Below are 16202 nucleotides of genomic sequence, written 5' to 3'. Positions count from 1 at the left end.
TTATAAATCAGAAAATTAATTACCCAGAAAATAGTCTCCTGTAGTAGGAAGCTGAACAGGTTTAATGCATAGTTTATATATGGAAATTTAGATGTCAACACTGTGACAAATCATCACATAAATATTTTTGCAGCTAGAGTTTGCTGCATCCATCTTTCCCAAAGAATGAGCATAATGCAGATTATCTGGATGATAAACAGCTGTTTTGGTTTAAGGATCTGAAAGACATTTTTAATATTTTTTTCCAGCTACAAATCAATCGAGATGAACAAAGTTATTGTGCTGTATGAGAGAAGCGATCCTAATGCCATCTTTCTTAGAGGAGAGATATTCACGGTAAGAACACTAAGATGAAGAAAACAGAAACTAGACACAACTTGGTTTCCCAACTTCTACCTTGTCATCTCTCAGGGGACACTTCAAACTCACTACTTCTAAATAGACTGTTCTTAATGTTCCCCCCTCATTTCTAGGCTACCGTTGTTACCTACCCTGGAGTCATTTTACAAAGGCCCTAGCTTCAAGTGAGTCTTGAAAACTAATTTTGCTTTGAAATACATTTCTTTAGTCATAGTGTTTGAATTGCCAAGTATCTGACTGGATATACTCAGTACTTTGTAAGGTTCAGCTGCTCTAAACTTCTTAAGAAGTCTGACAACTGAATCCAATAATGTATCTGCATTGAGGTGCTCAAAGCAAAGCCTTCTGCTATGGCAAAGAGTTAACAGGAGCAACACTTTACATAGTGACTGCAGCTGTAATCAGCTACCCAGGATTATTAGTGATTTCGAATGTTCAGACTTAAATCGATTTAAAGATCGGATGAGATCTTTAGCATTTCACAGGGAGTGTCTGACACATCTCTGTGACACCTCCTTGCTGAGTGAGGAATGGCTGCAACCACATTTTCATGAGAAAATAGTTTTCTATCATGCATCCTCTAGATGAGGAAAGAGTAGGAAGCCACTTACACAAAAGAAACAAGGAAATATTTCTATTTATTCTAAACCAGTTGAACCCAAGATCAAACACTCGGTAATGACCAAGTGGAAATTTTTTTTTCTTTTATTCCCCATAATTTCACTTGCTTTCTCAGCCAACACATTCAGCACACATAACAGACTGAGGATGGAGCTCTGCAGCTTCACTAAATATCCCATGAAAACACATCTTCATGTTTTTTTTCCCACAATTTCTCTTTTTTGTCCTATTTTCTATCATCTATTCAAAACTGTATAGCTGGACATCTAAACTCACATGGTGTGGCTGTTCTTACATAACATCTTATTCATAGTCAACCTTTCCCAACCAGCTCCAATTCATGAACCTATCTTCTGATCCAGTCACATGTCACATGCCAAGTTAAGAAACCTCAACAGCACAGGTAAGCCTACCTTCCACTTGACTGAAGAGCAAGTAAAGGGATAGCAGGCAAAGAAAAAAGCCTCAGTAGTGGGAGACCTGGTAATCTCCAGTTACCACTGAAAAAATGGGAGCGGTGATTTCTGTCTGAAAGAGTCACTTTGAAACAATTCCCCTTGCTCCCACACTAAATTACTCCCTGGAGAAAGAATTAGCCTTGAGAGACAAAGAGCAGGAACTGTGTTTTTGCTGCCCAAGCCTGTTTTGCCTATGGGGACAGCTGGCAAGCTTCCTTGTAATCTGTTTCAGAAATGCTGTATCACAGCCAGTTGCATGCCCATCTCCCCAGCTCCAGAACAAGCATAGGAGGAGGTTACAAGCTTACTTTGTTTTCGCCTTGCTGTTTTTGTCAGCATAGCCTCCTCCATTCGTGCTTTCTCTTCCCTCTCCTTCCAGCGCCTCAGCTGCTCTTCTCTCATCTTGTAGAACAAGATTTGCTTTTGCTCTTCATTCAGCTCTGCCAGGAGCTCAGGGTCGATATACATATCACGCAAAATTTGCTGCAGCATGACTACTCCAAAAGCAAAGAGAGAAACTTGCTCCCAACTACCTTCAGTTCAACGAGGAGATCCCACCTACAGCACTCCAGAAAGCAACCTGCAGCAAAGGAATTCTCCCTCATCTGCCAGCCCAGCACAGGCTCGATTCTTCTTCCTCTGTCCCTCTTCTTGCAGGCATATTCTGCTCCTCTTCTCTTACACTGACAGAGTTCTCTGCTTATCTCATCCACCAAAGGTAGTGACAGTTGTCGAGTGAAATGAGGGGGGAGGAAAGGAGAATGATGATGAAATAAATGAAAAGACCAAAAGAAATAAGACCCTTCAGTGTTCCCGACTGCAAACAGGTAAAAATAAGGGATTCTTGACTGCACCCATCATTTTTGCTCCCTTGAGTAGAAGGAAATTCAATATAATGAAAGTCTGAGACTTTCGGCTGAAGCGATAATGCACTCCCAAGGGTGTTAGTGCTGCCCTGGGGGTTTAAAGTGATGTCATGGTTTAAGGTATCACCTACACCAACAATATCTATGTCACTTCGGGAACTGATCTCTTCTGATAAGAGAGGAGAAATGAGTTTGCATATTATTTCCCAGTGTAACCTGTTAACTGGTCTCAATAGGGTAGGTCACATCATCTCATATTTACCTGGTGCTGACAAATATGGTCATGCAAAGTGATTAAAATGTCTTTAAAATTAAAAGCAGATGTAATAAAAGCCGCAAGAATCTTGTTATCACTTTATAAATAGTAAATTAATATTAATTAAACAAGAGGTAGTTCTCAGCAGTTCATGTAGAACACGCACATCCTGCTGGCAATTCACTTTCTGCTTTGTGACTGCAGAAAGATACAATGCTGCTCTTCAAGCAAATTGTGACCTTATGCTATTCAACAGAGTTTTTACCACAGTCTGGAAAATAATGTTTCAGCAGCAGGGCCAAGAGCCACTAAATTAGACGAGAAAAGTAAATGCTGAATTCCACATCCAGCTTTCCCTGGGTACTCCTCCAAGGAGCAGCAGCACGCCATGAGGAGGGGAAACTGTCCAAGAAGAGAAAAGATGGGGCCATCCTGAGTTTTAACAAAATGAAGAACACACCTCAGGCTGTAGCATCCCATTTCATGATACTTGCACAACATCTCTCTTTTAGGGTCTACCACTAGAAGGTAGACTGTACAGGGAAGACCCACACTATTGCCAGAGGGATAGGAGTGCCACTCCCATGGCATTCAGAACATGGCAGTGGAACTGCCATGGAGCAGAACTGCAGAGCAGTCATCGCACTTTTCCACTCCTTGTCATTAACAATTTTCAGAAGCAAGATATCTAATTTGCAGTAGCACTAGATAGCAAGGGAAGAGGAACACAGATGATCCATCCACCATACACCTGTATCGTTTTTCAAATTAGATACTATCACTTATTGCTAATATGCTTAACCCCATCCCTCACCTGCAATGGTTCCTTACTGGCATGCACAACAAGTGACAAGAAGATGCCTGCTCACTTAATGAATTAGTATTGAGTTACTAATTATTTCTGGTGCTTGCCCTCAGTCAAACCAGAAATGAAGAGTTCTAAAGATTAAGATCTTCTCACAACGATGGTACAAAGACTCAGGGCAGAGACACCACAGAATGATGCATTCCTCCTGCACAGAGAAACAAACCAGGGAAATTCACATGCAGGTGCCTCCCTGGAGAGTTGCCTCTGGCCCCTGGCACCGATTCCTGAGCAGAGAGGACACAAAGTTGGAGTCTGTTTCCTCCTTCCCCTTCTCCTCAGAGTTCTTCCCTGTTTTCCTCGCTCCAGGAAATACATGGAAGTATTAGAAGTCAAGGACACAAACTCATCAGTCTCAACACAACTTACTAACCACCTGTATTCAGTCACTGACCTCTCTTCCCCTGTTAATGCAGGTAATTCCCAATTACAGGGGCAGCTGTTTATGCTGCAGAGTGGAGCATTACTTATCTTAGTGACATTCATATGCAGTCACACAAAGTTAAAACAAACACTCAAGAAATTCTGAGTTCACTTAGAAAAAAACTGTGTACCAGCTCCATTTGCCTTTAACAACATTGTCCTTTAACTGCAAGATACGTTACATTCTTCCTCACGAAGAAAATAACTTTATAGATGTCTTGAGCTCTTACATGGCTTTCATGGTCCTTGTATTCAAAAACTTACACTGTTACTGTGTTTACTCATGTTAAGCTCTTCTGAAGTAAACAAAGTATCACAATTTAAGCAGAAAATACTTCTGATTTAAATCAAATTTCAAGTAAAGAGACTGTATTGTGTGGAAGCACAAATCTAAAGATTCTCCTTGAACAACGCCTCCAGCTGTTTGCTCTGTACAGAGTCCAGTTCACTCTGCACTTCAGGTTCTCTCTTATGTGCAGGTTTAGTCTCGTAAAACAAAATGCTTCAATTTTATTTGGCTTTTGTTTGTTTGTACATTTTTGTTTTCCTTAAAGAAATAGAATTTGGCAAGAAAATACCTAGAGAAAGAAACACTTTGCTTCTATTTGTTCTATTTTTCTTGGTCAGGTATAGAAAGAGGAGAGCCTGAGGGATTTGGCCTTCCTTTCTCTGCTTTTATTCAATTATACTGAAACTGTGGCTTCACATTTTGGCACTAATTGAAAAAGACTCGCCTTTGTAAAGGCTTCAGGGCAAGCAGTTTTGCTGTTCTAACCATTTGTCATCTTTCCAATTTTATTTTACTTGACTTTGCAGAACAAAAATCAAATTGTGATCACAAGCTATCACAGTGCAAAGAACAAACTCTTCATCAAGGACTACGTACGCTTAAGCATGATAAGAAGCAAGAGCTGTTTCTGAACAGCATTCAGCTACAGAAGTAGCTCAGGATGGAGATTTCGAGATGCAAAACAGCATACAAACAAATTTTCTGCAGCTACTGGTAATGTTTAATGATCAATCACACAACAAAAACAGCAAAAACAAGGAGATGAAATAACTACTTCATGAATAACCCACTATCTGAAAATTACTAACTCAAAACATATGAGAACACTAACACACTAACCAAATAAGAGTATAATTAGTTTATTGTGTTCTTGTTTTTTTTTTTAATTTTTTTTTTTAAGTTCACATGTGCAAGTGATATAAGTACAGAAATTAAACCACTAAACTTCCTCTAGTTTAATCTGACTTCTATTGCCCTAGATAAGAGGGTGAAGACGATGCAAAGCTGCCTTGTTGCCTGCGTCTTGCTGATCATCCTGACACTCTTAGTAGAATGTCCTGTAGAGAACATTTTTAAGCAATAATCTTTCCAGAAATTCTCTTTCTCCATTGGAATCATTTTAGACATTAATGTTCTCCTCACATTAAGCCTTTAATGATCATTAAAAGTAGACTTTTTCACAGACTACTCAACAACAACATCTAAAAGAGATGCCTGACTCTATTCAAGTGATGCAAGGGCTGCTTCTCTCTTGACTACCTCAGTGAACCTGTTGGCAGTATGTGAGACGTTCATCTATGCAAACCTAAAATTGAATTTTTAACCTACTACATACCGGATCTTGTTATATAGTTTAACAGACCTTAAATAATCCAAATTGGTAAACTAAGTCTCAGTTGTCATTAAGAAATCACCATGTATTCTTATCATAGAATGGCCTGGGTTGAAAAGGACCACAATGATCATCTGGTTCCAACCCCCTGCTATGTGCAGGGTCGCCAACCAGCAGACCAGGCTGCCCAGAGCCACATCCAGCTTGGTTTTGAATGGGTAATGGTAATTGGGCAACCTGTTCCAGTGCCTCACCACCCTCTGGGTGAAAAACTTCGTCCTAATATCCAACCTAAACCTCCCCCGTCTCAGTTTAAAACCATTCCCCCTTGTCCTATCCCTATCCACCCTCGTAAACAGCCATTCCCCCTCCTGTTTATACGCTCCCTTTGAGTATTGGAAGGCCACAATGAGATCTCCCCAGAGGCTTCTCTCCTCCAAACTAAACAAGCCCAGTCCCCTCAACCTTTTCTTCTGATTTCTGAGAAAATGTAGAAACCTTACAAGGTCTGAAACTCAAAAGGCAACCTTGAGGAGACACCAAATCTGATATTAAAAACTTTTCCCTTTTCCAGGATTAGTTCACAGTTAGAAATAGCTTGACTCAGCAGATTCAGACAATTCAAAGGAAGAAGACAGCTATTCAGAGAAAACATGAAATTAAACTTCCTACTGACAAACAAAATTTTTCTTTCCGTCCTTTCTCAGACCTGATTACGATATAGATGAATTAATGACTGGCAAGAGCAGGGAGAACTGAAGAAAGAATGACTGACTGTGGGCATTCTTCATCACCCCAGCCTTTCTGAGAAGTTTATATGGACAATGATTTCTCCATTACCCTTTCACCTTGGTTACCCCTACCACAACACTCCAAACTAAGCTAAAATAATTACACAAGGATTACATCTCAAGAGCCTATGAACAAAATAGAAGATAACTATCAGTGCAGTTCCTTGCTGGCAGTTCTTACCCTACTATAACTTCCATATACCTTGATGCTCTAATTAGTACTAGCCCAGAAAGGAGCTCAGAGCTATTTAAAATTTAAGACTGGAGATTCCTTTAATCTTTAACAGCATCTTGTGGGACTAGACACATAGCTTCTGGTATAACATCTTTCTGGCTAAACAATGCTCAGCACCGTCACTAGAACTCACCTGCTGGGGAAGTAAGGAAGAAGAGGAAGCACAGAAAGATGTTTTAGCCCCATTTTGAAGAAAAAGGTAAAGTATTTAATTGGCCGGAGCTTTCTCATCTCTTCCTCCATTTTCTTCTAAGCACATGCATCCTCTATTCCCTGGGCTGAACAGCTCACTGGCAATGCTGATGAATGCTGAACCAGCAGAAGAGCATTTTCTTTCAGATTTTATAACACAGCTACCTAACCTACTTTAGCCATGTCATTTACATAAAAATATTCAGCTATAACCTACATACTACGAGGAGAGATGCAGGAGTAATACACCTCTACCCATAAAGAAAAGAATGAAATTGTGAAAGAAAGCATAAAGAAAAAAAATGTGGCAATGAAAATGTGCTGAACTCTGTAGTCTTAATCTTCATATGCGTTTCATACCTTTAACACATTTTTCTTCCCCCCCCTCCCTGTCCAAGATGAAGCAGTGCACAGTATCTGTACTTTTCAAGTCCCACTGTGCCAGCATCAAAATGAGAAGAAGCTAGAACTGAATAGTGCAGGAAGGAGCTGACTGTGACACAGGAAAGGTAAAATTAATATTTTTCTGAGGCCTTCTAAACACGAACAAATCTGTAACTAGGAAATTAAGTACATTACAGCACTCACCACAACAAACAGGTCTTGCATTTAGTATGCACATTGCTGCCAATTAAAAACTAGAAATAAGCAATTGAGAATTATCCCTTCCCCACCTCCTCCATCAGAGATAGGATGTAACAAAACGTGCCTTTCTTCTCCAGTTCCATATTCAAGTCTGTGGCTCCCTCTAAGGGCTAAAACAAGCTGGGACTCAGGACAAACTCATAAAGCTGGCTGGAAGCCTATAGCACAATCTGCAGAGGGTTCAGAATGTTCAGCAGATCATTCCCCCGAAGCTGCTATTCCATTACAAAGCATCACATTGAATAAGGATGAGTGAATGTTTTCCAGGCCTTCCTTCTCCAGATTGAGCTAGCAATGGTTTTTTTGGACTATGAACTTTGTATGCTTATCACCTCTTCACTGGTTCAAGACTGGTATTTCTATGAGGCAATGCCATAGCCCCCCTAAAACTCCATCTTCTGCACAAAAAATAGACAATCCCAAAGATAGATAGCGCTGCCAATAGGGAAGGAAGAGGGATGGAAACTAATCCAGAGAAAGCAGTCCATAGATACACTCTATAAAGTGATCTGTCATTGTACCACTTCCCTAGGGTTAACTCTGCACTCTGTGACACCACTTGGCCTTCAGAAGTCATCACATCAGTGATTTTTGCCTTGCAGCATAGCAGTCCTACCGAGCAAGATTACCTTAGGCCTATCCTTTTGTGTTCTGTGCTACAGCTGTTGTATGCACAATTACACTGGAGCCCAAAATGCCTCCATGGTTCAGCACAATTTATCAAAGATTTGAGAAGCCGGGTAGAAAGGGCAGCACTCCAATTTTTTTTTTCAAATTGATAGTTGATATATGAAATTCTGACCTATGTCACCAGTGTCAGAGGTTAACATGAGTTTGTCAACTTTCTTAAGCTTAGACTTGTTTTAACTATAACCCAATATAGAACATGGCATGTTTATGCTATTAATACAACAGCAAGATGTATGAAAGACCTGTTAAGTCCCATCACAGTTTTCCAACTGGAGAATGAAAAATCCCCACCAAAGTTATTCTGAGTGAAAGTTAATAAGGTATACCAAACAGAAAAAAGTCAAGGTTCTTTGAGAGAGTCACCCTAAGGTCTGCTGGCCTGCAGCAACAAAGCTCCCATCCCATAAGCCTAGCAGTGGAAAAATTTAACTCACAGGGTAGGGGCTAAAGAGGAAGGGAAAACACTTGCACTGCAGTGAACCCAATCAGAGCTCTCAGTGCACCACTGTCCTCTCACTTGCACTGTGCTGTCTAATTCAGTTGCAGTTATATCTCATTTACAAAACAGTAACTAAGTTTTTCAGGTCAGCCCCTCAGCTCTGAGCAGGGTGTACTTGGTTGGCAGACAGCAGGTCCTGCTCAGGAAGCAATTAGAGCTCAGTAAGTGTCTGCGGGGATCTGTTCTGGCCTTAAGTAGACTAAAAGGCCCAAGGGCAACTGTCTCCAAGGAACATCTTAGTTAAAAATATATGCAGAACACAATGCCCCTTGCTCTCCTCTTTACACTTTCTTGCTTATGTCAGACTTCGATGTCACACCACGCTATATTAGATGCAGCATGTGCTTCCCCTGCATGATGCAGTTCAGCTTCATGCTACTTAAGTACAAAATGCGTCAGTCCATCTGTTTCTCAGCAGAAGTCTCTGTAGCTGAGGGAGGCCATCCGTGGCTCTTCAAAGCAGAATAGGTTGCCTTTCAACTCAGGATTGATAGGCTTTTCCCAAGACCCTGCACATCTTTTCTTTTTCTCTAGTTACTTAATCACCTCTCTACAGTCTTTGTAATGAACTGTTAAACCAAGGTGGGACTTTAAGTACAGACAGCCTCCTGAAAATACTGGTTTTGTCAGCTCTTCTCTTCCCTACCCCTCCGCACACACCTGGCTGCACAACAACAGGATACATTCCTTTAAGAAGGAATTTGGTATTCTCCTTCACATGAATTATTCACTTTGTGTATCTGCAAAGCCCAAGAGACCTTTGAATACCATGACCCAATTACAATATTAAATTATTCCAGAGTTTGGTACATTTTCAATGAAATCCATTACAATAAGCTACCCAAGAGATACCACATTCTAAATGATGTGAGTTTCTTCTCTCAGATATATATTAACTTTTGAAGATGTTTGCTAAATTCACCTTTTTCCATCTAACTGTAAATGCATCAAAATGTATCATGTGAGGCCTAATTTTCTTTAATATACTCCCTGGTACAATTTATCCGCATTATGTATAATGCAGCAGTCATATCATATCAACTTCTCATCATATTAGACATTGCATTATGGCAGCTAAATTGATTACCGGTATAATTGAAGGCCACCGGTAGGAGAATTTTTAATCATTTAAATGACTCATCAGCTTTACATATGTATTTTCTTGCCTCAGTGGCATCATGCAAGTGATTTTCCTGCAGGACGTGGCATTTTGATAATTTAAGCCACTTCTTATTCTTGTCATCTTTGTGGGCAATAAAATCCTACAGACTTACACAAGGCAATCTGGACAGGATTTCTTATAACCACGGGACTTTTGCTTGCAGGACTTGATCAACATTTCAGATAGCACAAGCTAGCTGCCATTTGTGATGATTTCTGTTTGTTGCTTTTGTAATTTTTTTTTAATACATATTTCAACATAAAAAGTCAGACTACTTCTTGTTTTCAGATGTCAAATATAGCTACAAGCACTTTTTCATTGTATTATTCTTTAAAAAGCTGTGTGATTTTCAGCTTCACTTGCTGCCCATCCCATAAGAAAGAAAATCCTCTGCCACAAGATCCCTAGCTTTCTGCTGCAGGTCATATTCAGCCCTTTCCGTGTTTTGACACTTGGGTGCTGGGCAAAAGGGCAAAAGGTTTAAAAGACCAGAACCAAATTTAACTGAACATCATTCTCTTTCACTTCGTAGCCTTTTTAAAACCTTCTCGATTCTTGTCATGGACTGTAGGACAAAGAACAGCTCAACATTGTTGGGACCTTTCTTCCTTTTTTTTTTTTTTTTTTTTTTTTTTTTCTTTTTTTTTTGACTTTAATCATCTCCACAGTTTCAAGCTAGAAAACCTGGATTAAGCCTGCTGAATCATTTTCACAATACAAGATTGAGCAGCTCTGGCATTCCTGCCCATATTCCATTCGCTTGGCTGAGAAAACACACGCTTCAAAGCTCTTAGCAAAATTAAGACAGATCCAAGTTTCACAATGGGGACGTGCCCCATCAGTCTCTTATGATATACATGTAAGGTAAATATATATATATATATACACACATATATACACATTTCTCATCATCCTCTTTTCCCTCAGCATACTCTCAGTAACAACAGTTAACTCCTCAGCTTTTTCCAGCAGGGTCACAGTGTCACTCATTGCGGTTCTTCACACTCTTATTTTTTCCTTTCTTCCAAACTTCTGCACTAGGTTCCCCACTGCTGCTTTCTGTGCTAAGCCTCCAGCCACTTTTGACAGCTTCCTTCAGAGAAAGAGGACCAGCTCATGGAAATTCCCCCAGAACTTCTCACTGCAGAAGAGGTTTGTGCTATCCCTGTAGCATCTCACTGTGACTCTAACTCAACAGAGGAGCTTCGTCTACATTCCCTGTGACTCAAAGATGCATAGGTTATACACTGTGTTACATAACATATATTGTACAGCACAAGTGCAAAATGACTAACCTACTCACATGACTGAGGAAGTTTTTGCTACAGAAATTCTTGCCTGGAAAAAACTGTCACTGTTCTACACAAGTTAGTTCCCATGAAGGGACAATGTTGGCCAAATTCTCTAGCCATTCTTGAGTGAGAATGGATTCAAACAGGCGATGGCTAGTGGTCCAGGTCCCTTCTCTCCTTTCACTAAGCCATATTAAGCCACCTACACATCTGAAGAGGATATCCTGGGATTCCCCAAAATAAGATTATATCCAATTGCCAAACAAGATTATTTCCGTGTGTTCATCTTAAAATTCTTTAAGTACCTATGTAGCTTATCGTAGGGCAGTGAGTATGCCACCCAGGAAGGAGATAATACACTATTACTGTTCCACATTTCTCTCCTCTCTCTCTGCTACCTATATGGCTCCTCAGCAGTTCAAATCTCTTTCATTTTCTGTCAAGTACAGACTGACAGAAGCTGCTGTCAGCCAACCTCAGAAATCCGCAGGACAGTTAGCAGGTTAGCTGCTGCACTTCAGTTATAAGAATTTGCTGCTACTGTGAGCATATTCTGTTCTTCAGAGCTCTCTTGTGGCTGTAATGGCTACAGCATCCAGCTCCCAGTTGCACACAGCTGCCTGCAGGCACAATCCCATTACAGATGGAATGACTGGAACTCCATGATGCCTTTTAGCATGGCTGGTTTGGCTCCTGTTTTCAGGAACCCAATGGCTCATAACAAATTTTACACACTATCAGTAGTTGCCATCCTACTCAATCCTGTCTTCTCTTCCAAAGGCCTCTTACCAGAACTGCACAACTGAGTTGCTCAGAGATCTCCTCCATCCACGACACCTTCGCTAACTAACTCTTCTGTTCTAAACTACAAAGAAACTTATCTTTTTACCCTTACCTTTCTTTCAATTTATTCTAATATCTCCAAAATCCTGGTCAGGATGGCACACAATCTTATGACTATTTTCTGTGTAGCTCACTGTGTATTCACAAGGCTGGCCCTCCATAGAAAATGGTCTTACACCACCCTCGAGAGCACTTCTACCTTTCAGCTATAACTATGAGGCAGAGGAGCTCATTCACTCCTCATGAGAGCACACAAGTAGATCAAATTAGTTGATGGAAGGGGAGGCATCAGAGTATTCAGTCATTCCCAAAGTCTCAAAATCGTTAGCATAAACAGCCATCTGGCTCCCAGTCTGAAATATCAAGGTAGATCTGGTCCCTCCCATTTGATGCAATGTGATTTTAACATTAATACTGTTGAGTTTGAACTGAGCCATCCAATAAGTTATATCTTACTGATACAAGCAGCGACTTTGAATACATTATCCTGATGATTATCAGTCTCCTAGTGAGATTACTCATAAAGCTAAAGCCTAACTTATCAGCCAGTTTTTCATTTTTCTCCACTGACTCCACAACCAGCTCTTTGCAAACCAAATTAAGCATGATACCTGAGTGCTAGAGTGCTCCAGTAGTTCCTGTGAAGTCAGTCCATTTTCTCCTATGGAATTCAAAGAAGTCATAGAACTGTTATTTCTAGCCTTGGGAACAAATGTTGCATGGATAACTGGGTGATTTTTTTAATGGTCTGTGATGATCAAGATGATCTAACAGTGCCTTCTGACTTATTTACTGTGAATCTATATACTCACCCAGGAGTCAGACAGACTGTTCCCAAATGGAGTTGTCACCGAATAGCACAAAGGACGACTTAAACATGATAGCTGCCAGAAGGCGCCAGAGTAATGCAGTACATGGACTGATAATTCTATTCAGTCTTTACTTTGATCATATAAAGTAATAATCCTTATAATCATAATAACCATTAGAGAAATGAAAACAAAGCAGCCTTCTATCCCTCTCCAGGATTTATTGGATTTGCTGGCAGCTTTGTCACCAGCAGAGTCCTTCCTTTGTTGGCCCAGCTGTTAATGAAAATACAGACAGAAGCAAGCACTTAACTTGATACAGTAAAGGCAACACTACTAAAATCAATGGAATTAGCTAAAGCGTGCAATATTAACCAGCTTTGTAGGTCACTGAAGAATTGCCATCAGACACTACTCTTTGATGAAAAGCTAAGGAAAAATAAGCATATATGTTGTTAGAAGCTGCAGGGAGCATATAGCCAGCATAGCAAACTTCCAGGAGGCTCTCTGTCCCGCAAGCTGTGTCACTCCATAATCTCTATAAAATCTTCAGAAGTATATAAAAAAAAAAAATCAATAAACAGATCGGCTCAAGGCTGAGATCCAAGACATCAACAGGATGCTGTAAACAGGTGGCTTCTTAGGCAAAGATATTCATATATCCAGGTCTCTTGAGGCCACGATTAGCAAGTAGAGCACTAAAGCAAACTTGAGGCTTCCCTATGTTACACAGCTACTTGAACTGTCCCAACTTTGCTTCAGACCTTTCCTACAAAACTCTACACAAGGAGCTGAAGACTTGAAGACCTAGATATTGTCAAATATCCTTTATTTATTTTACTTTATTTACTTCAACTTCCTCTCGTTTTGATTCCAAACATGTTCTGAGGCTGTATTTCTTTAGCTTTTATCATTGTTACCAAAATGCTGCATTAGAACTTTTTATTTTCAGAAAATAAAATACATCATGGAGAAACATGGACAATATTTGCATTCTTTACAAGCGATACTACAGACATTCATCACATGGAGCAGAACTCAACAGCCTATTCAGGAGAAAACAAGCTGCAGGATGATGCAGATGTTTGATATAGGAAGTCATTTTAAAGTCAGAGCTGCATTAAAAACAGAGGGGGAAAGGAAGAGCTAACAGTATTAATAACTGAAAATAAAATTAAGGAAAAATAAGGTATCCTGGATTAGTAAGGTGAAATCTCATGTTTTACCATATAAAAACAATAGTCTGGAAAAGCAACATAGAAAATCTTCTGCTAAAGGGATTCATTTGTGGCTTAAGGATGATGTGCTGGTAAGGTAGAAACTCTGAAACTGGAGTTGAAACCAAGGGCCAGATTTAATGATGAGGGCCTTCCAGAAATTGATGAAATTTCCAGATTTATGTCGAAGTAGCTCACACCATTAATGGCACCTGATCTTGTAAGCAGACATTTCATGGTCTTTGGTTAACGTTTAATAAAGCACCATATACTGGAGTATGTTTCCGTCTTTATATACTCCTTTATCATATAAGCATTGTAAATCAATATATATACATATAAGCAACTCCACTATAAAAAAAGAAACCTTATCATCACAAACTTTTTATATCTAAAAATATGTTGTCATCACTGAAGTGGAACGAGATGAAGAAAGTCCACAGCAACCTCAGAAGAATACAGGCAGTTCTGAGTAACATAAACACTTGCACATATTCTCTTCTTGACATTTCTTTTCCTGAGTTCATGCACACCAGGCATAAAGGAATAAATCTTTCTTGTGGATTTACAATGCATCTTACAGGCTACCCTGTATCTTACAAAGTCAGACATTCCTGCAGTTTCAATCATGCTACATGCCCTCTTTTAAAAAACTGCACTGACTCCTAATGGAAATTCTTAGTTTTCAAGGAGGTTTTCAGTACCATCAGCATAATATGCAAGCCCTTTCCTCCAAAGAAAGCAGCTACCGAATAGCTTTATTACTCACCAGATATCTGTTCAAGAACAGGCAATCCATACGTGAAATTATTCAGAAGAGTATTTCATCAGGACTCCGTAAAACACCACAAAAAAACAACCAAGGCTGGGTTCACTTTAACTTCTAGATTTCTGCTAAATCCAGCAGCTCAATCCTCCAACATCCCTAGCAAGAACTACAGTCAGTTCTTACATGGCTGAGCTGTATGATGTTTGCTTCTTCCCTTGATGTTAGAATATTCACACTCTCATGAGGCAAGGATCTGGGAGCACCTCTAGTCAGAATTGCTCAGCTGGCACTGAATCTGCCTCTTGAGCCTTAGCTCTCGAAACTGAGGGAGAACTGGTATAAATAAGCAGCTATTAGTGAATATTAAAGGAAGTGAAACTTTATTCTCTGAGGACTGAAGAAAACAAGTGATGCTAAAAATTAGTCTTAGCAGAGAAGAAATCCCTCTGATCTCCATCATAAAATGAACAATAGAATTTATATAATTTTAGGTAGTTGAAAAGTGACGTATAAAGCACTGAATATCTCACTAGCATTAATTTCTGCTATCTGGCTCAAGTTATGAAATCAAAGATGCGGTTTCACTGAGCATAACAGGTGAAATAACTTGAGTGAGAAATGTACTTATGTAGAAAGTATAATCAGTCTTTCCTTTTGTGCTGCATATGCTGCTGCTTAGATGGACATAATTACAGCTGATCAGAACAGTTTTTCCTAAATCAAGTTCTATGAAAACCTAAATATTTCAGATTTATCAACAGGTGTCATAAAGAAAAGATAATCGGGGTTAGGTCTGTAATGCTATAATGGGATGCAAAGTACCACAGTAATAGCAAGGCAGCAAAGTCTTTGGCTACAGCAAATAAGAAGGAACCCTAATGCAGCAGCCAGATATTCAGAAATGAAGAAAAAAAGAGCTGCTTACCTTTGGAAGGCCTCAGGTAAGCAAGGATCTCCAGCAAGAGATACGCTCCCCTCCCCCTGCCAACCCTTCTGGGAAGGGGTGGATCCTGGCTCCAGCCCTTCCAGTCACTCAGCTGCACTGTGTGCACTTGGGCTGGCCCTGCCTTCTCAGCAGGTGCTCCATCACTGGTTCAGGCCATGATTTAGCATTTCTAGTACAGGTCTAAATACATATATCAGACATTCATTGCACTGGCCATATTATTTAAGTCTTTGAGGTACCTGGATGAATTTTCATTCAATCCCTACTCTCAACAGATATCAATCTGAATAGAATCTGCCCATTTCCACACCAGCTTTACCTGCATAGCTGTATACGTGTACGTGGTCTTCTAATTGAAATCCCAGGGTTTCCATTCCAAGATGTCACCACAGTGAAAGATTATTTTTGTGGAAACCAAAATACACCAAAATAAGAAAAAGAGATGTCAAAACCTCAACAAAATATCTAAAACCAAAGTGGCAGTGTGTTGGCAGCTGCTACTGTAACTCATGTTATGAGGCAAATAATTTTCTTCCTGAACCAGGCAAGATGAATGAAAAAATCTATAGCTAATTTAAAATTTGCTAGGTATGCAAAACACATAAAACATCTTGCAAATGCAGAGTAGATAAGAGATTTGC

At 39.8% G+C, this 16202-nt stretch overlaps 1 protein-coding gene across 1 annotated transcript in view; it reads right to left on the bottom strand.

The window, feature by feature from the left end:
- SH2D4B (SH2 domain containing 4B) overlaps positions 1 to 1931 on the bottom strand; it is a 68113-nt gene extending 66182 nt beyond the window's left edge. Inside the window, exon 1 of the mRNA XM_042863263.1 lies at positions 1748 to 1931. Within this exon, the coding sequence (XP_042719197.1) occupies positions 1748 to 1931 (184 nt within the window). The remainder of the gene's footprint in view (positions 1 to 1747) is intronic.
- Between the last annotated feature and the right edge of the window lie 14271 nt (positions 1932 to 16202).

The sequence above is a fragment of the Lagopus leucura genome, unplaced genomic scaffold, assembly GCF_019238085.1.
Source record: "Lagopus leucura isolate 7727_CA_CO unplaced genomic scaffold, USGS_WTPT01 Super-Scaffold_739, whole genome shotgun sequence".
Classification (NCBI taxonomy): domain Eukaryota; kingdom Metazoa; phylum Chordata; class Aves; order Galliformes; family Phasianidae; genus Lagopus; species Lagopus leucura.
This window is presented reverse-complemented; position numbering and strand designations above follow the sequence as displayed.